This window comes from Coregonus lavaretus (genome assembly GCF_964263955.1).
Source record: "Coregonus lavaretus genome assembly, chromosome: 1".
Taxonomy (NCBI): Eukaryota; Metazoa; Chordata; class Actinopteri; order Salmoniformes; family Salmonidae; genus Coregonus; species Coregonus lavaretus.
The window spans coordinates 36,327,361-36,349,169 of NC_139988.1; the positions used below are offsets into that span (position 1 = coordinate 36,327,361).

At 42.5% G+C, this 21,809-nt stretch overlaps 1 protein-coding gene across 1 annotated transcript in view; it reads left to right on the top strand.

Moving 5' to 3' along the window:
• The window catches only part of LOC311131392 (pro-neuregulin-3, membrane-bound isoform-like), a gene marked incomplete at both ends in the record, with an annotated part of 555,735 nt that overhangs the window by 464,720 nt on the left and 69,206 nt on the right, over window positions 1-21,809 (top strand). Inside the window, one exon of the mRNA XM_084164353.1 lies at window positions 17,737-17,763. Within this exon, the coding sequence (XP_084020479.1) occupies window positions 17,737-17,763 (27 nt within the window). The remainder of the gene's footprint in view (window positions 1-17,736; window positions 17,764-21,809) is intronic.

The following is a 21,809-nucleotide window of genomic DNA, read 5'->3' on the forward strand; positions in this document are numbered from 1 at the left end:
AAATCAGTCAATTGAATAAATTCTCACAATGGACCTCAGGATCTTGTCACGGTATCTCTGTGCATTCAAATTGCCATCGATAAAATGCAATTTTGTTCGTTGTCTGTAGCTTATGCCTGCCAATACCATAACCCCACCGCCACCATAGGGCACTCTGTTCACAACTTTGACTTCAGCAAACCGCTCCCCACATGTGGTCTGTGGTTATGAGGTCGGTTTGACATACTGCCAAATTCTCTAAAACGACGTTGGGGGCGGCTTATGGTAGAGACATGAACATTCAATTATCTGGCAACATATCTGGTGGACATTCCTGCAGTCAGCATGCCAATTGCACTCTCCTTCAAAACTTGAGACATCTGTGGCATTGTGTTGTGAAACAAAACTTCACATTTTACAGTGGCCTTTTATTGTGCTCAGCACAAGGTGTACCTGTGTAATGATCATGCTGTTTAATCAGCTTCTTGATATGCCACACATGTCAGGTGGATATATTATCTTGGCAAAGAAGAAATGCTCACTAACAGGGATGTAAACATATTTGTGAACAACATTTTAGGGAAATACACTTTTTGTGCGTATGGAACATTTCTGGGATCTTTTATTTCAGCTCATGAAACATGGGACCAACACTTTACATGTCGCGTTTATATATTTGTTCAGTGTAATAAACAGAGCAGTAGCAGCACATGTGAAGAGTGTAAAAGTGTGTGTGTGTATGTGTGTGTGTGTGTGTGTCTGTTGGAGTGTCAGTGTAAGTACAGTGAGGGAAAAAAGTATTTGATCCCCTGCTGATTTTGTACGGTTGCCCACTGACAATGAAATGATCGGTCTATAATCTTAATGGTAGGTTTATTTGAACAGTGAGAGACAGAATAACAACAACAAAATCCAGAAAAACGCATGTCAAAAATGTTATAAATTGATTTGCATTTTAATGAGGGAAATAAGTATTTGACCCCCTCTCAATCAGAAAGATTTCTGGCTCCCAGGTGTCTTTTATACAGGTAACGAGCTGAGATTAGGAGCACACTCTTAAAGGGAGTGCTCCTAATCTCAGTTTGTTACCTGTATAAAAGACACCTGTCCACAGAAGCAATCAATCAATCAGATTCAAAACTCTCCACCATGGCCAAGACCAAAGAGCTCTCCAAGGATGTCAGGGACAAGATTGTAGACCTACACAAGGCTGGAATGGGCTACAAGACCATTGCCAAGCAGCTTGGTGAGAAGGTGACAACAGTTGGTGTGAATATTCACAAATGGAAGAAACACAAAATAACTGTCAATCTCCCTCAGCCTGGGGCTCCATGCAAGATCTCATCTCGTGGAGTTGCAAAGATCATGAGAACGGTGAGGAATCAGCCCAGAACTACACAGGAGGATCTTGTCAATGATCTCAAGGCAGCTGGGACCATAGTCACCAAGAAAACAATTGGTAACACACTACGCCGTGAAGGACTGAAATCCTGCAGTGCCCGCAAGGTCCCCTTGCTCAAGAAAGCACATATACAGGGCCGTGTGAAGTTTGCCAATGAACATCTGAATGATTCAGAGGAGAACTGGGTGAAAGTGTTGTGGTCAGATGAGACCAAAATCGAGCTCTTTGGCATCAACTCAACTCGCCGTGTTTTGAGGAGGAGGAATGCTGCCTATGACTCCAAGAACACCATCCCCACCGTCAAACACGGAGGTGGAAACATTGTGCTTTGGGGGTGTTTTTCTGCTAAGTGGACAGGACAACTTCACCGCATCAAAGGGACGATGGATGGGGCCATGTACCGTCAAATGTTGGGTGAGAACCTCCTTCCCTCAGCCAGGGCATTGAAAATGGGTCGTGGATGGGTATTCCAGCATGACAATGACCAAAAACACACGGCCAAGGCAACAAAGGAGTGGCTTAAGAAGAAGCACATTAAGGTCCTGGAGTGGCCTAGCCAGTCTCCAGACCTTAATCCCATAGAAAATATATGGAGGGAGCTGAAGGTTCGAGTTGGCAAACGTCAGCCTCGAAACCTTAATGACTTGGAGAAGATCTGCAAAGAGGAGTGGAACAGAATCCCTCCTGAGATGTGTGCAAACCTGGTGGCCAACTACAAGAAACGTCTGACCTCTGTGACCTCGGTTTTGCCACCAAGTACTAAGTCATGTTTTGCAGAGGGGTCAAATACTTATTTCCCTCATTAAAATGCAATTGAATTCATAAAAATTTTTGACATGCGTTGTTCTGGATTTTTTTGTTGTTATTCTGTCTCTCACTGTTCAAATAAACCTACCATTAAAATTATAGACTGATCATGTCTTTGTCAGTGGGCAAACGTACAAAATCAGCAGGGGATCAAATACTTTTTTCCCTCACGGTATGTGTGATTGTGTGGGTAGAGTCCAGTGAGTGTGCATAGAGTCAGTGCAAGAGAGTCAGAGCAAAGAAAGTCCGGGTAGCCATTTGATGAACTGTTCTACAGTGTTATTGCTTGGGGGTAGAAGCTATTCAGCAGGCTTTTGGTCCCATAATTGGCACTCCGATACCGCTTACCATGTGGTAGCAGAGTGAACAGTCTATGGCTTGGGTGGCTGGGGTCTTTGACAATTTTCCGGGCCTTCCTCTGACACCGCCTGGTATAGATGTCCTGGATGGCAGGGAGCTCAGCCCCAGTGATGTTCGTGTGTGTGTGTGCATATGTGCATGTGCATGTGCACATGTGTTTTGCTTTATGGCTGCTAGGGCTGAGTGATTTACTCTGACTCCACTGGCAGACCCCACCAATTTACTGCCCTTTATGTGACATTTGTGGGTGTACAGATACAAAGGTGTAGAGTATAGTATATCTTACTTACTCCAGAGGACAGGACCTCCTTACCTACCAGCTTCACTATACTCGCTTCAAGGGCCTCCAAGGTCAGGTGTACTGTACTATTACTGCAAAATATTACTACTCACCTTACAGTACTGTACTTGTAATTGTGGTTGAAATGGTGGTATAGTAGTGATGCAGTGTATGTACAGTGCTCTGAATTGCAAAAGAAGCAGATTGGTTTAGCAGGAGGCTAATTAATTCAGACTTTTAATGACACCAACTACAAATGTGATTGAATGGGTATTCACAGAGGGCAAGTAAAGACGATGGAAAATAAATGCCTCTTGCTGAGTATTGAGAATAATGCACTGCCATTAACTTACCACTTCAAACAAGCACAGTAACACACATGATGCACATACAGACAATCTGGCTGTGCCAGTGGGCTTGACACTGTTGGTGTGTGTAAGTGGTATTAGGGGCTCAGTGCATGGTTGAAGCTGGGGGCAGATCCCCATTGCAGAGACACTGGTCTCAGTGGGCTTCATTTACTCCTGCTCATCGCCTCAGCCAGTCACAAAGGAGCACAGCCTTCAAAATGGCCGCCTCTTTTAGCCTTATCTGACGCAGCTGAGACTCGGAAAGCGATGGAGACTATATGGGATGGTGATTCTGTAGCAATGGAGCATGCACTCGCTGAACTCAAAAGCTGCCTCTTCCCCCCTCACAGAGGAACTTGCTATTGTAGGTAGTGCTGGGTCAGCGCCATTGTTTATTCCCACATTGCAAATGGGTGAGAATGAAAAACTCATTTTTCCATTTGTGTCTCAGGAGAGTGGGGGTGTGGTGGGTTCAGGCAGCGCACTCTGAGAGACAGTGTTACTATACCTCCTACGCTACTGGGCCCCTCTTTTCAAACTCTATATTTGTACAGTGCTTTCCGGTAAAGAGAGACCACAGCAGTAGAGAAACTAGCTGACTAATGTAATGTGAGAGAATAAAGACACTCAGGTGTGCATGCGTGTGTGTGCGTGTGTGCCTGCGTGCGTGCTTGTGTGTGCACGTGCGCACAAAGCACATATCTTTTGTCATTTATTAAATTAACTTTCACTTAATCTAGTAAATGATGAACACATAATAGAGACAGACTTTTAGTGTCATCACTTCTGTTATAATAATTTATACTGTGATTATTACCATTGCCTATCAGCAATAGCCACATTAGCACACTGATTTGGCAATATAAATTAAATGTAATACATCCATCCTAGGGTTGTAAAGGTATCTCATTCAGACAAAATAGTATTTTGATTCCCTCTACCAATAGTCTATCATAGGAAACTGTCTAACCCCATCAGAACCCAAAATATAAGCTTGTTTTACTCCATTGTTTGTAAACAATGTAAATGTAAACAAACACTGTATAGCTTCAAAACATCTCATTTGCGCTGTCCTTGCATCCATAGCTCTGTCTATGAATTTGAGAGTGGTTACATTTCTCCAGCCCTGTTCCTTGTAACCCAAAAAGGTGACAGGGCAACAGCTTTGTTGTAATTTGAACTGCAGATTTTCCTTTTAATTCTGTGTGCCAAGCAGAGAGGTATAAGGTATTTGTTTTGTGTGCATTTTGTATGACTCAACTGTAGTTTGAATCCCCAACCTTCAAATCTCAGGGCAGACACTTGTACCACAAGGCCACTAAGTTAATGCTCTATCAGGAAATTGTGAATAGGAATGCACAACTGATTTAAAAAAAACAGTGCAGCATCTGTTGGGGAGTAAAGAGTGATCGGGGTCTCTGCTGGGCCATCTGTCAAAAGGACCGACCCCGCTGCTCCCCTCTCCCCCATCGCCAAATTGCTGCACCACACCACAACACACACCTGTGTGTGTGGCCATGCATGCTTGCCAGCCTTGACTCCGAGCCATACGAAACATACATTACATATTTCTGAGCACCTCCAAGATATATGATACCTACTAATGGTCTAGTTCAGGGGTGTCAAACTCAAGAAGGGAGGTTGGTTGGGGAGGATGGGTAGTCGTATTCCACTACCGTCTAGCAATCCAAAGGTTGTGTGTTCGAGTCATGTTGGGGACAACTGTAGGATTTTAGCTAACCCTTATTCTAACATTATTTCACCTAACCTGCTATGTAAATTCTCCTAACCTTTGTCGTTTTAGTTCTCTTAACATTTTACATAAATTGTCTTAACATTTGTCGTTAGTTCCCCTAACCACCAATGTAAATTCTGCCCGTAATTTTCCTTTATTGTTATGGCGCAACAAGCAACCTTTTCTCAGAGAAAGATGTATATTACTATGCGTCCTCCAAAACTTACTGTATGTTAAGGTACATCATCCAATTCTTATGCTATTGTACGACCAGGTAAGACGTATGGTACTATACGTCCTATAATTTGTATGATATTGTACAACCACTATTCCATCCGTAATGTAACCTAACATAATATATTATACTAAATGGAGTTTCACAGCTTTACAGTATGTACATAATAATACACATTGCCCTTAGACCACATTGTGTATGCATCTGTGTTAGTATGTGTGATCCCAATCATGTCTCGCTGTCATGGTTTCCTCTTGAGTTGATGACATCTAAAACAACAGCACATTGAGACACAGCACATGATGTAGAAAACTGATGTAGCATGCATATATTTTTGAGTAGTGCACAGTGGGGAAAAAAAGTATTTAGTCAGCCACCAATTGTGCAAGTTCTCCCACTTAAAAAGATGAGAGAGGCCTGTAATTTTCATCATAGGTACACGTCAACCAGTGGCGGCTCCTGAAAAAATTCTCAGGAGGGGCAATTTTTCTGATGATTTAGGTGACCTACACACGTGCACGAGTCCGTGCACGCGATTCCAGATATCTTTACCTCTGAATAAACTGCCTTTATTATACCATATCCACCCTGTCCAAAGTCTCTACTTGGTCTCAGTTCTCCAGTAAACTTGTGATTATCAACAGTACACAACGGTAACAAACAATTGGGGGAACTCACGGGGCAGATAGTAACCACTTAAAAGGAAGCGATTCCCAAACCTTCCATAACAAAGCCATCACCTACAGAGAGATGAACTTGGAGAAGAGTCCCCTAAGTAAGCTTGTCCTGGGCCTCTGTTCACAAACACAAACAGACCCCACACAGCCCCAGCACAACAACAACAACAACAACAACACAATTAGACCCAACCAAATCATGAGAAAACAAAAAGAGAATTACTTGACACATTGGAAAGAACAAACAAAAAAACAGAGCAAACTAGAATGCTATTTGGCCCTAAACAGAGAGTACACAGTGGCAGAATACCTGACCACTGTGACTGACCCAAACTTAATGAAAGCTTTGACTATGTACAGACTCAGTGACCATAGCCTTGCTATTGAGAAAGGCCGCCGTAGGCAGACCTGGCTCTCAAGAGAAGACAGGCTATGTGCACACTGCCCACAAAATGAGGTGGAAACTGAGCTGCACTTCCTAACCTCCTGCCAAATGTATGACCATATTAGAGACACATATTTCCCTCAGATTACAGCGATCCACAAAGAATTCGAAAACAAACCCAATTTTGATAAACTCCCTTATCTACTGGGTGAAAAACCACAGTGTGCCATCACAGCTGCAAGATTTGTGACCTGTTGCCACAAGAAAAGGGCAACCAGTGAAGAACAAACACCATTGTAAATACAACCCATATTTATGTTTATTTATTTTCCCATTTGTACTTTAACTATTTGCACATTGTAACAACACTGTATATATACATAATATGACATTTGAAATGTCTTTATTCTTTTGAAACTTCTGAGTGTAATGTTTACTGTTAATATTTATTGTTTATTTCACTTTTGTTTACTATCTACTTCCCTTGCTTTGGCAATGTTAACACACGTTTCCCATGCCAATAAAGCCCTTAAATTGAATTGATAGTAAGGTCGCAATGACACAGAAAGCAGTTCAATGTCGGGGTACAGAGTCGCTCTCTTACCAGGATCGCGGTCCGCTCTGACCAGGGTGAAGGTGGCCGGCTCCACTTCTCTGTCCGGGACTCATCCAGCCAAGTCTCCCAGCTGTATTGGGATTCAGCTGCCAGCAGCTTTTTCATTATTTAGTCCGTTCGTAGCGGGTATGTACACGATCAACAAGATCAGTCCAAAACCAACCACTGGAAATCCATGGTTGGCAGAATGTTTGTAAACTAAGTCTACAAATTAAAAACATAAAATAACACCGCACTGCAGGTCGCAACAGAGACGCTTCTAGCCGCCATTGTCTTAGTTACGTTCAACGTTACGTCACGTATGACGAAAGCGCGTAAGTGCAAGCCCACAGACACCCATAGAGAATGTATTGAAAGCTTTGAAATGTGAAAAAAATAGATTTTACATGACAGGCTATGAGAGACTTCTGGGCGATTTTCAACTTGACTGAAATCGCCCCAAAAACGGGCGGGGCCATTTGAAGCACGACTTTAGCCTGATTTGACATTTAGTGGCTGGCAGATCAGACGTGAACACTGATAACTGCTGTTGCCGTGATATAATTGATTAGAAAAAAAATCCCTTCCTTTTCCCGTTTGGCAGTGCGTCGCCCATATCGCCCTATTGAACAAGCCGTCCCTGACGTCAACTATGACAGACAAATTGAGAAAATAAATTCCAGAAAATCACATTGTAGGAATTTTAATGAATTTATTTGCAAATTATGGTGGAAAATAAGTATTTGGTCACCTACAAACAAGCAAGATTTCTGGCTCTCACAGACCTGTAACTTCTTCTTTAAGAGGCTCCTCTGTCCTCCACTCGTTACCTGTATTAATGGCACCTGTTTGAACTTGTTATCAGTATAAAAGACACCTGTCCACAACCTCAAACAGTCACACTCCAAACTCCACTATGGCCAAGACCAAAGAGCTGTCAAAGGACACCAGAAACAACATTGTAGACCTGCACCAGGCTGGGAAGACTGAATCTGCAATAGGTAAGCAGCTTGGTTTGAAGAAATCAACTGTGGGAGCAATTATTACGAAATGGAAGACATACAAGACCACTGAAAATCTCCCTCGATCTGGGGCTCCACGCAAGATCTCACCCCGTGGGGTCAAAATGATCACAAGAACGGTGAGCAAAAATCCCAGAACCACACGGGGGGACCTAGTGAATGACCTGCAGAGAGCTGGGACCAAAGTAACAAAGCCTACCATCAGTAACACACTACGCCGCCAGGGACTCAAATCCTGCAGTGCCAGACGTGTCCCCCTGCTTAAGCCAGTACATGTCCAGGCCCGTCTGAAGTTTGCTAGAGTGCATTTGGATGATCCAGAAGAGGATTGGGAGAATGTCATATGGTCAGATGAAACCAAAATAGAACTTTTTGGTAAAAACTCAACTCGTCGTGTTTGGAGGACAAAGAATGCTGAGTTGCATCCAAAGAACACCATACCTACTGTGAAGCATGGGGGTGGAAACATCATGCTTTGGGGCTGTTTTTCTGCAAAGGGACCAGGACGACTGATCCGTGTAAAGGAAAGAATGAATGGGGCCATGTATGGTGAGATTTTGAGTGAAAACCTCCTTCCATCAGCAAGGGCATTGAAGATGAAACGTGGCTGGGTCTTTCAGCATGACAATGATCCCAAACACACCGCCCGGGCAACGAAGGAGTGGCTTCGTAAGAAGCATTTCAAGGGCCTGGAGTTGCTTAGCCAGCTCCAGATCTCAACCCCATAGAAAATCTTTGGAGGGAGTTGAAAGTCCGTGTTGCCCAGCGACAGCCCCAAAACATCACTGCTCTAGAGGAGATCTGCATGGAGGAATGGGCCAAAATACCAGCAACAGTGTGTGAAAACCTTGTGAAGACTTACAGAAAACGTTTGACCTGTGTCATTGCCAACAAAGGGTATATAACAAAGTATTGAGAAACTTTTGTTATTGACCAAATACTTATTTTCCACCATAATTTGCAAATAAATTCATAAAAAATCCTACAATGTGATTTTCTGGAATTTTTTTCTCTCATTTTGTCTGTCATAGTTGACGTGTACCTACGATGAAAATTACAGGCCTCTCTCATCTTTTTAAGTGGGAAAAATTGCACAATTGGTGGCTGACTAAATACTTTTTTTCCCCACTGTACATGTGGAGCCTAGTTGGTAGAGCATGTCGCTTGCAACGCCAGGGTTGTGGGTTTGATTCCCACGATGGACATGCACTCACTACTGTAAGTTGCTCTGGATAAGAGTGTCTGCTAAATGACTAAAATGTAAATGACAGTTCATCAGCCATAATTAGCTTATTTCCAGTTACAGTCAGTATTGCAGAATGACACTTCTGATTGGACGACGTGAGCCTTGCACCGACACACACAACCGAACACAGCAGAGTAGCGCAACCACTCTGTCCTTCTCCTGCTTCAACACATTTATATAATTGTCTGCCTAACCTAGCCCTCTCTCCTTCCCCAGCATAGATAACTGTCCCATACCCTCTATTTAGAGGACAACCAACCCATGGCCAATGAGACAGAATCTCAGCACTGTCAGCGTCAAGTCCTGATCCCTCACATCCTATAACACTGGATCCTATAACCATTAACCTGACGGGGAATACTGCTGTGTTACACTGGGAAACTAAGATGATGAGGGCCACCATATTGTTATTTATCGAATGGATGGATTAGAGTTTGGGAAGAGAGTGTGTTTGTGGAGCTGGGGTTGTGGTTGTGGTTTTCAGCGTCCTATTGACTTCACCTTCAAACTCACCAGCAACTAACTCTAGAATCACAGACTCACTACTATCTATCCAAAATGTAATGTGTATATCACAAAAACTATATATTTGTTATGTAACTACTGTGTATAAATGTACCATGTATGTAAAATGTGTCTAAAATGTATATTTAACAAAAAAGCTGTTAAAAATACATATATACAGTACCAGTCAAAAGTTTGGACACATCTACTCATTCCAGGGTTTGTCTTTATGTTTTACTATTTTCTACATTGTAGAATAATAGTGAAGACATCAAAACTATGAAATAACACATATGGAATCATTTAGTAACCCAAAAAGTGTTAAACAATATATTTTATATTTGAGATTCTTCAAATAGCCACCCTTTGCCTTGATGACAGTTTTGCACACTCTTGGAATTCTCTCAACCAGCTTCATGAAGTAGCTACCTGGAATGGATTTCATAAACAGGTGTGCCTTGTTCAAAGTCAATTTGTGGAATTTAATGCATTTGAGCCAATCAGTTGTGTTGTGACAAGGTAGAGGTGGTATACAGAAGATAGCCCTATTTGGTAAAAGACCAAGTCCATACTATGGCAAGAACATCTCAAACAAGCAAAGAGAAATGACAGTCCATCATTACTTTAAGTCATGAAGGTCAGTTAATCTGGAACATTTCAAGAACTTTGAAAGTTTCTTCAAGTGCAGTCGCAGAAACCATCAAGCGCTATGATGAAACTGGCTCTCATGATGACCGGCACAGGAATGGAAGACCCAGAGTTACCTCTGCTGCAGAGGATAAGTTCATTGCAGTTACCAGCCTCAGAAATTGCAGCCCAAATAAATGCTTCATAGAGTTCAAGTAACAGACACATCTCCATGTCAACTGTTCAGCGGGGACTGTGTGAATCAGGCCTTCATGGTCGAATTCCTGCTAAGAAATCACTACTAAAGGACACCAATAAGAAGAAGAGACCTGCTTGGGCCAAGAAACACGAGCAATGGACTTTAGACTGGTGGAAATGTGTCCTTTGGTCTGGAGTCCAAATTGGAGATTTTTTGTTCCAACCACCGTGTCTTTGTGGGACGCGGTGTGGCTGAACGGATGATCTCCGCATGTGTATTTCCCACCGTAAAGAATGGAGGAAGAGGTGTTATGGTGTGGGGGTGATTTGCTGGTGACACTGTCTGCATTCTACCGTGATATGCCAACCCATCTGGTTTGGGCTTAGTGGGACTGTCATTTGTTTTTCAACAGGACAATGACCCAACACACCTCCAGGCTGTGTAAGGGTTATTTTACCAAGAAGGAGAGTGATGGAGTGCTCCATCAGATGACCTGGCCTCCACAATCACCCGACCTCAACCCAATTGAGATGGTTTGGGATGAGTTGGACAGCAGAGTGAAGGAAAAGCAGCCAGCAAGTGATCAGCACATGTGGGAACTCCTTCAAGACTGTTGGAAAAGCATTCCAGGTGAAGCTGGTTGAGAGAATGCCAAGATTGTGCAATGCTGTCATCAAGGCAAAGGGTGGCTATTTGAAGAATCTCAAATATAAAATATATTTTGATTTGTTTAACACTTTCTTGTTTACTACATGATTCCATATGTGTTATTTCATAGTTTTGATGTCTTCACTATTATTCTACAATGTAAAAAATAGTAAAAATAAAGAGAGAACCTTGAATGAGTAGGTGTGTCCAAACCTTTTGACCGGTAGTGTATATATATATATAAAACAAAGTTACTTTTGTCCTCTGACAAATTTTGCCAATACAATTTTTTTTAACATATAAAATAACATACTCTAGACTCAGTACTTTAAATTGCATATACTCCTGGGACAAAATGTGACTGAAGTTTCAAATGACGTGGACGCACTGTACAATACATAGGGCTCAAAGCCTGGGTTAGGGTTTGACTTATTTATGATGTGGGGAATGGGTGTCAGAGCGTCTCTGGCAGGACAAGATGTGTGCATGCCCTTAGGCAGACCAGGTTCCCATAGCAACACCTCCAGACACAACAGAGAAAAAGATGGAAATAGAGAGAGACATAGGCAAGGACATGCTAGCCTCCAGGCATCTGAACACTGAAGGACGGCTAGTCTCAACGGCCCGCACAATAGCGTAAGAAACATTGACAGAGGAAGAGAATGGATGTGCGTGTGTGAAAGAGAAAAAGTCAAAGCCAGTGTGTATATTTTATCTTGTCTATCCATCTTTAATCAATTTTTAATAAATTAATAATGTTTTTGTATTAGTAAACTTTACTTCAGACACATATCATAAACTAGCGTATTACCCCAGATCACGTATCAATTCAAGTCCTTTCAGCTCATAAGAGGAGGCTATCTATCAAGACATTGATTTCTTTGCTAGAAATTAGAACCCTTCAATTGAAAATGAAGAATGGCATATTCTGTTTTATGTCCAAATCCATATACCCGTACCATTTTTATTCTGAAAATCTGAAGATGATGCAATCCATCAGCACATTGGTACAGTAATTCCTTTTGTCAGACAGAATAAGAGAGACAAGGGGGGGGCATCCAAAATACAAATGTTGTAAAATAAGCATAATCCATATATCCTGCTACAGTAGACAATGTAATCTGAATTTTCAAGCTCAAATGTGCAACAGAGGCTTTGCTTCACCTGAGATCTAAACCAGAGAAGTTGTGACTTTAGTAGATCACTTCTCTCTAACCAACGATAACTGACAGTGCAGGGCAGCCTCTGGAATTATTAAGTACAGTTGTTGAAATAACTACTGTGTAGTGAAAAACTAAAAAAAGTATGCTATCACTAACTGTAAGAGCGTCTGCTAAATTACTAAAATGTCAAATGTAAATGTAGTGTCTCTTCATCACATTGGGCAGAAGGGCAATTCACAGGTACTGATGTAGGCTAAGAGACAGTATATGCTTGTTCCTCGTGTTTGCTATTCTTAATTACAGTTCAGGTAATGAACTTTAAACACCTTTGCAAAAGCCTTGCAGGTAGACATAGGGACTTTCTATAGATATGATTGCCATTAGAATACAATTATAGTCATTAGTTAAAGTGAATTGCCAATTAAAATAAAGTGGTAGCTTACTGCTAAATACTTTCCTTTTCCTGCATTCTTTCACCACATGCTAGACTCACATAGGCTTGACCTTGACAGACTAAAAGAATACTCACAAAGGCTTGGCCTTGACAGGCTACTCTGGCTACCTGGGTGGATTGGGGAGGCAGTAACAAACAGAAACATGAGAAAAATGCAACAACACCATGGGATAACATGTCAGCCAACCAGGGCTCTCACCCATCACAGAGGGGCTTTCTCCAAGAAGAGCAGCTTCAAGGGGTGGTGGTCTGTGTAAATTTGCCAATAACAGCTGGTGCGCAAAATAAAATATTAAGGAAGTCTCAAGGTTTTGCTCATGTGAGGTAGAGTATCTCATGATAAGCTGTAGACCATACTATTTACTGAGAGCGTTTTCATCTATATTTTTCGTAGCTGTCCATTTACCACCACAAACCGATGCTGGGACTAAGATCGCACTCAACGAGCTGTATAAAGCCTTAAGCGAACTAGAAAATGCTCATCCAGAGGCGGCGCTCCAAGTGGCCGGGGACTTTAATGCAGGGAAACTTAAATCCGTTTTTACCTCATTTCTACCAGCGTGTTACATGTGCAATAAGAGAAAGAAAAACTCTACTAAAGTAACTACCTTTACTCCACACACAGAGACGCGTACAAAGCTCTCCCTCGCCCTCCATTTGTTAAATCTGACCGTAATTCGATCCTCCTAATTCCTGCTTACAAGCAAAAACTAAAGCAGGAAGTACCAGCAACTCGCTTAATAAGGAAGTGGTCAGATGACGCAAACACTAAGCTACAGGACTGTTTTGCTAGCACAGACTGGAATATGTTCTGGGACTCATCCGATGGCATTGAGGAGTATACCACATCAGTCACCGGCTTCATCAATAAGTGCATCAATGACGTTGTCCCCACAGTGACCGTACGTACATACCCCAACCAGAAGCCATGAACTTTATCTCAGGCAACATCAGCACTGAGCTAAAGTTTAGAGCTGCCGCTTTCAAGGAGTGGGACTCTAACCCGGACGCTTACAAGAAATCCCGCTATGCCCTCAGACAAACCATCAAACAGGCAATGCGTAAATACAGGACTAAGATTGAATCCTACAACACTGTGTCCGACACTTGTCGGATGTGGCAGGTCTTGTAAACTATTATGGACTACAAAGGGAAGCCCAGCCGCGAACTGCCCACAAACACAAGCCAATCAGATGAGCTAAATGACTTCTATGCACACTTCGAGGCAAGCAACACTGAAGCATCCATGAGAGCACCAGCTGTTCCGGACGACTGTGTGATCACGCTCGCCGTAGTCCATGTGAGTAAGACATTTAAACAGGTCAGAATTCACAAGGCCGCAGGGACAGACGGATTACCAGGACATTTACTCTGAGCATGCGCTGACCAACTGGCAAGTGTTTTCACTGACATTTTCAACCTGTCCCTGACCGAGTCTTTAAAACCTACATGTTTCAAGCAGACCACCTGTGCCCAAGAACACCAAGGTAACCTGCCTAAATGACTATCGACCCGCAGCCCTCACGTCTGTAGCCATGAAGTGCTTTGAAAGGCTGGTCATCGATCACATCAACACCATCATCCCAGAAACCCTAGACCCAGTCCAATTTGCATACCACCCCAACAGATTCACAGATGATGCAATCTCTATCTCGTTCAACACCATGGTGCCCACAAAGCTCATCACTAAGCTAAGGACCCTGGGACTAAACACCTCCCTCTGCAACTTGATCCTGGACTTCCTGACAGGCCGCCCCCAGGTGGTAAGGGTTGGCAACAGCACATCTGCCACGCTGATCCTCAACAAGGGGGCCTCTCAGGGTTGCGTGACTAGTCCCCTCCTGTACTCTCTGTTCACCCATGACTGCGTGGCCAAGCACGACTCCAACACCATCATTAAGTTTGCCGACGACACAACGGTGGTAGGCTTGATCACCGACAACAATGAGACAGCCTATAGGGAGGAGGTCAGAGACCTGGAAGTGTGGTGCCAGGACAACAACTTCTCCCTCAACGTGATCAAGACAAAGGAGATGATCGTGGTCTACAGGAGAAGGAGGGCTGAGCATGCCCCCATTCTCATCGACAGGGCTGTAGTTGAGCAGGTTGAGAGCTTCAAGATCCACATCACCAACAAACTATCATGGTCCAAACACACCAAGACTGTCGTGAAGAGGGCACGACAAAGCCTGTTCTGAAAAGATTTGGCATGGGTCCTAAGATCCTCAAAAAGTTATACAGCTGCACCATCGAGAGCATCCTGACTGGTTGCATCACCGCCTGGTATGGCAACTGCTCAGCCTCTGACCGCAAGGCGCTACAGAGGGTAGTACGTACGGCCCAGTACATCACTGGGGCCAAGGTTCCTGCCATCCAGGACCTCTATTGTTGCTCTTTTATTTTTAACTTTAGTTTCTTCAGTGAATATTTTTCTTAACTCTTATTTTTCTTCAAACTGCATTGTTTGTTAAGGGCTTGTAAGTAATTATTTCACGGTAAGGTCTACACCTGTTGTATTCGGCGCATGTGACAAATAAAATGTGATTTGTTTGATTTAGGGAGTCTGTATTTTTGGTGGTGTTTTCTGGGCTATTTTAGTGGGTTTTGCTTCAGTACACATTAACCTGCAAACAGGTGGATGAACTATGTTGGCATGGTGAGTGATGTTCTTCAGGGAGACGTGGGGTGGAAGGGAAGCAAGATTACCTGCTGTCACAGGTACCCCACCGGCTGCACCTGCCTCTCCGTCTGGCCACAATCACACAGACACCTTTGTACACAATGCCATATTGTTCTACCTGGGGCTCTGTGTCGGCCTGCCCACACCAGTACAGGGAGGACAGCATTCGCAAATATCACCTCCAGTCAAATAACAAAGTGAACTTTTGTTCTGCCAAAGACTCTCCGGTGTAGAACACATGACGTTGACATAATAAAGATTTTTGAAAAATATAGGTAATTTTTCCCTTTGGTATGGCTACTATGGTTACTGTGTAGGACCACTCCTCTTATACTACTGGCTTCTCGCATTGTTACAGCGCACCTAATTTAGATTTGTACAATATGTTCTACAGTTCTCATTTCAGTTCCAACTGGGTGAATGGCACCATCTGGTTGTGCTGTCAATATTAAATAGCTTGTCTTGTTATAATTAGTTATGCTATTTTATGCTCTGATGTTGCCTTACTGCCGCACCTCTGGATTTAGATAGATGTTGCTGTACACATTTGTTATTTTCAAACTTAAACACGAGATCACAGGCAAGGACAGATCATGAATAACCATAGTTTATGAAAAACCCAAAGTTTATCCAGGTAGTTCTGCAGTGCAATTTTCCCTTTCTCTCTATTCACAGGTACAATACAGTACATCGACAGCATTTTCATAGAATACTCATTCTGTTGCGTTCCTCTCCCGTTCACTGTGTATTGAAGGGAGAGATGAGGTCTCCTCATTAGTGTTCAATGGATCTGGCGCACCACTGCAACCTTTAATTTCCCCAGTCTACCTCTCATCATCTCCCAAACTCAAAGCAATCACCAACCACATTTTCAGAGAGTAAACGGGTATAATAGAGGAACATATAGAACATAAAGAATGTTTATGTTGTTGTATAAACACAACTGTATACATGGCAACTAAATTGTGCATCCACTAAGCTTCACAGTCAAAACTGTGTAAACAATCTTCCACTTTCTGTAAACAAAGATGTAGGCAAAAGTCTTATGCCAGGATATCTCACTAAGCACTGATGTCTTTTCCAGAGTGTAACATACACTAGAACCGATGACGTCTATAAACCCTGGATTGCTGATACTATGTTTTGGCCATTGAGAGGCTTTGAAGTCACCGGTCAGCCATATTGGCACTCCCTAGTAGGACAAAATTACATGTATTTAATTATTTGTTTTGTTGTAGTGAGGACAGTAACATTAGTACTCTCAAAAAAATATACTTTAAGGAAAATGTTTTTGTATTTTTTTCAAATCAAATCAAATGTATATATAAAGCCATTTTTACATCAGCAGTCACAAAGAGCTTATACAGAGACCCAGCCTAAAACCCCAAACAGCAAGCAATGCAGATGTAGAAGCACAGTGACTAGGAAAAACTAGGAGGGGTGGCCAGTCCTCTTCTGGCTGTGCTGGGTGGAGATTATAAGAGTACATGGCCATTAAGGCCAGATCGTTCTTCAAGATGTTCAAAAGTTCATAGATGACCAGCAGGGTCAAATACTATTTCCCAGTGGTTGTAGAGGGTGTAACAGGTCAGCATCTCAGGAGTAAATATCAGTTGGCTTTTCATAGCTAAACATTCAGAGGTCGAGACAGCAGGTGCGGTAGAGAGAGAGAGGGACTGAGGGAGAGAGAGAGAGAGAGAGAGAGAGGGTCAAAAACAGCAGGTCCGGGACAAAGTAGCACGTCTGGTGAACAGGTCAGGGTTTCATAGCCGCAGGCAGAACAGTTGAAATTGGAGCACCAGCACGACAAGGTAGCAGATCTGGTGAACAGTTCAGGATTCCATAAGTTCACACAGGAAACCAGATAAGACAGGAGAATTTTACCCATATTTCACTCACATAATATAGTTTTTTTAAGCATGCATTAAGGTGACTGTAATAGAATACATGTCTCAAAAACAACATTAATAAATGCATTTCTATAGCTTCCAAAATATATATTTTTTTACAATTGAGGAGGGGTACCAAGATGGCTGCGCGGTGGCTTCAATACAGCACCCACTGTTAGTCATCCAAGGTTTATACATGTCATTGACTAGAACTCAACTCTTGCACAGTGCATTTTTCGAGAATGGAGTCTATGTGTGCAGTCTGCGCTGAGTGTCAGCTCGGATTATGCCCAGAGCATGTGTCTACTGAAGCAATATGACGTGAATACAGAAGGCTATGGAGCTTCCTTACATGAAACAACAACAAGTCACAGACATTGTTACTATATGCTGTGACAAGATGTTAAAGTGCATTGTTTCTAATAGCTTTATCGGTTTCTCTCTCCCTCCCTCCTCTGTTGTTCCTGTCTCCCCTCCTCTCTTCTCTTCACCGGAACAGCAGAACACTTGGGCATTGAGTTTATGGGTAAGAAAGCTTTTTTGTTTTTACTGCTATGAGTCATGTTTACTGAAATCAGGTTGTGGAACCACTAGATGTGTGTAATGTTTATGAACCATACTCATATGACGTGCATACCTTTCATGTTTGTTAGTTTGTTTTTCACCTTTTTAATTATAAATCACATTTCTATTTTATACATAACTTACCTTTTAGTTAGTTTTGATGGGAACTTTTCACTATCCCATAATATATGTAATGTAATTTAGAGGAGAGGGAGGCAATTTCCTTTACACAGAGGGACATGGCAACTCCCCTTCCTCTCTCTCTCTTGCTCGCTCTCTAGCTCTCTCTCTCTCTCTCGCTCTCTCTCTCTCTCTCTCTCTCGTCTCCTTGGAAACGGCAGAGAACACAGAGGCAGGAGACAGTGAGGGAGATGTATTACTGTTGGCATGGTAACTACCAGCATCCTTACACACTGGCACTGCCTGTACGTGTGTCTGTGGGGTCTTGCCGGGAGAGTGTGTCCCCATTCTGCCAGCCTCTCTCCGTTTGGCACGTGAGCTGTAGTTAATGACGATGTACTGTGAGACATTGTTAATGACTCTCCTTCTTAGAAACACAACAGGTGTACTAAGAGGACCATAGATACGGTACCTGGGAAATAGAGGTATCTCCCCCAAAGTATTGATGAACCATAGCATCGACATCATTATATTCAGTGGGGTCCGTAATTATTGGATCCCTTGATAAAGATTAGCAATTTTTTTTTAAATAAAATACAAATACAAATACTGAGCTATATTGTATGCTTAATTATTTGGTATTATTTTGTACCAATACAATTGCTCAGAGAAATATATTTTATTTAACAAGTAATTAAAAAAAGATTGAATCCCCTGTTTTCAAAACTCCAGCACCCTCCCCTTGTGAGGATAACGACACTAAGCCTTTTTCTAAAATGTTCTATGAGATTGGAGAACACATTGGGAGAGATCTTAGACCATTCCTCCATACAGAATCTTTCCAGATCCTTGATATCCTTTGTCTGCGCTTATGGACTGCACTCTTCAATTCAAACCACGGGTTTTCAATGGGGTTCAAGTCCGGAGATGTTTTGTGGTCAATTAACCATTTATTTGTGGATTTAGATGTGTTCCTTGGGTTATTGTCTTGCTGGAAGATCCACTTGCGGCCAAGTTTCAGCCTCCTGGCAGAGGCAACAAGGTTTTTGGCTAAAATATCCTGGTACTGGGTAAAGCTCATGATGACATTGATGTTTACAAATGCCCCAGGACCAGTGGTAGCAAAATAGCTCTATAACATCAAAGATCCACCACCATATTTTACAGGAGGTATGGGGTTCTTTTCTGCTCATGCATTCTCATTGCGACGCCAAACCTACCGCTGGTGTGCATGGCCAAAGAGCTCTGTTTTCATGTCATCTGACCAAAGCACCAGTTCCAATCCGAGTGCAAATGCCGTTTAGCAAACTCCAGACATTTACATTTGTTGGATGACATGAAAATATAGCTCTTTGGCAGCACGAAAATGTTTGCACACATGACTGTAAGTCGCATACATTCTATCCAACTTACTTTCAAATACGTTTTTGTATGGTGGTATAGAAATGCCTTACAGTGTTTATATTTCTCAGCTGCTAATACTAAGCATTGCTCTGCTATAAAACCGGAGGAGTCTACCCGCATGATTGAAAAACGAACTGCGGGAAAGCACCTTCCATTTGCTGTTCGAGTGCATGGCTTTTTTTCCCTGCTCCTATTCCTCCCCATTTGATAATGGGTCATTATAAATCAAAACTAATTTTACATATTAGTAAAGACAAGGTTAAATTGAGAGTAGTCTGATGGGTGAAAATAGGATTACTTGATGAGAGAACAGCGTTTGCAGCCTGAGGCAAGGAACAGAGCGCAATATTATTTTGCTACTTTTTCATATCATCAATAGCCTATAGTCGCATCATGCTGCCCATATATGTTTTGATTTCCAAGGCATTCTAAGGTTTGTATCATTCACAACTAAAGTTGCCAAATAACTCAAAATCTAGCGTATAGCACCTGTTTCAAATGATCACTTTTACACTCAACTTAGCTACTTCACATGCGCACTCGCTCCGGAATGGGAAAAATATCCTTTCTATTTTATTCAGCTAAGTTCAATTATATTCTTCTTACTATACAATTATATAATATAAAATAATGGCACAGGACTTGTAAGCATATCTTGTCTGCTACATTAGCTAGCCTACAGCCCATGGCATGGTGCATAGCCAGATAACATACAGTAGGCCGACTCATATTCTGTTCTTCTGAAATACATTTTCTTCAGATCATAATGTTTCTTTAGACCTGCCTGAAATAAATAATGGATTTATTGTGATGGTGTATATTATATAGATTTTTTAGACTTTTTTTAATGTAGTCCTGCTCTGTGGCATTTCACGAAGGCTCTATGTTATACTGATCGCACTATACATTTTTGTGCGTGTAGATATGGTTGTCCTTGTTTGATAGAGCCATTGGACGTCTTTCAGCAATGTTCCTATCGGCAGATTCATTGCTAAATATACAAGCGGACACATTTTTTCCAGTCTCTGAAAGGCTACAACTTGTGTTGGGCAGTGCTTCGTGCTCTGGCCCCCGTCCCACCCCAAGGGGGCTTTTTCTGAATAGGAGGCGGATACTGACAACACAATCCTTTGGACAAAACTGAAAGAACTGACCAGACATAATGGCTTCAAGTGATTCGTCTCATCAGCACAAATTCGACAATGGAGCATTTTTGTATGTTCTATTAGCTACATGGTGACATTCAACCATACATGTCTCAACCGGAATATAGCGAAGAGGGTTCCAAACAAATACTTTTATTTAGCTAACGTTAGAAGCTCAGGTAGCTAAGCCGATGCCAGCTCCAAGAGGGCAGATGACAAATACGGTGCCTACCTAAGTAAGTTATTCTTCCTGCAAGCCGCCTAGCTAGCTCACCTTAGTGTTTCTACTGAAACCCATATTGTGTATTGCTGGCTAACATACTACTGTGTTACAGTGGGGGGAAATCAAATAATGTGTCTGTTTGAAGGGGACAGAGATATTGCAGCAAGAGAGAGAGAGAAAATATGGAATGAGGGAAGTTCCAGATGAGAGGACAGAAAAAGGGATGCAGAGGAACAGTGAGAAACAGAATGAGATGGGCAGTGACAGTAGAAGGAGGAGAGAGATCTCAAGTAGATAAATGAGGTGTGCTGCTCCAGGCCATCCGTCAGTGGGGAGAGTAATAATGAATGATTTAGTTGGGCAATAAAAAGTATTTGCTTGTCAACGCACTTCATTCCCTCAGCAGACTGCTACCTACGTCCACTGTGAGGCACGCATTCCAACTGGCAGTACTGAAGAAGTGACAGATTGCCTGGTATGGCAACTGCTCGGCCTCCGACCGCAAGGCACTACAGAGGGTAGTGCGTACGGCCCAGTGCATCACTGGGGCCAAGCTTCCTGACATCCAGGACCTCTATACCAGGCGGTGTCAGAGAAAGGCCCTAAAAATTGTCAAAAACTCCAGCCACCCTAGTCATAGACTGTTCTCTCTGCTACCGCATGGCAAGCGGTACCGGAGCGCCAAGTCTAGGTCTAAGAGGCTTCTAAACAGCTTCTACCCCCAAGCCATAAGACTCCTGAACATCTAATCAAATGGCTACCCAGACTATTTGCATTGCCCCCCACCCCTCTTTTACGCTGCTGCTACTCTCTGTTTATTATCTATGCATAGTCACTTTAGTAACTCTACCTACATGTACATATTACCCCAATTACCTCGACTAACCGGTGCCCCCGCACATTGACTCGGTACCGGTACCCCCCTGTATATAGCCTCGCTATTGTTATTTTTACTGCTGCTCTTTAATTATTTGTTACTTTTATTTTGTATTATTTTATATTTAATTTTTGTGTGCATTTTTTTGGTATTCTTTCTTAAAACTGCATTGTTGGTTAAGGGCTTGTAAGTAAGTATTTCACTGTAAGGTCTACACCAGTTGTATTCGGCGCATGTGA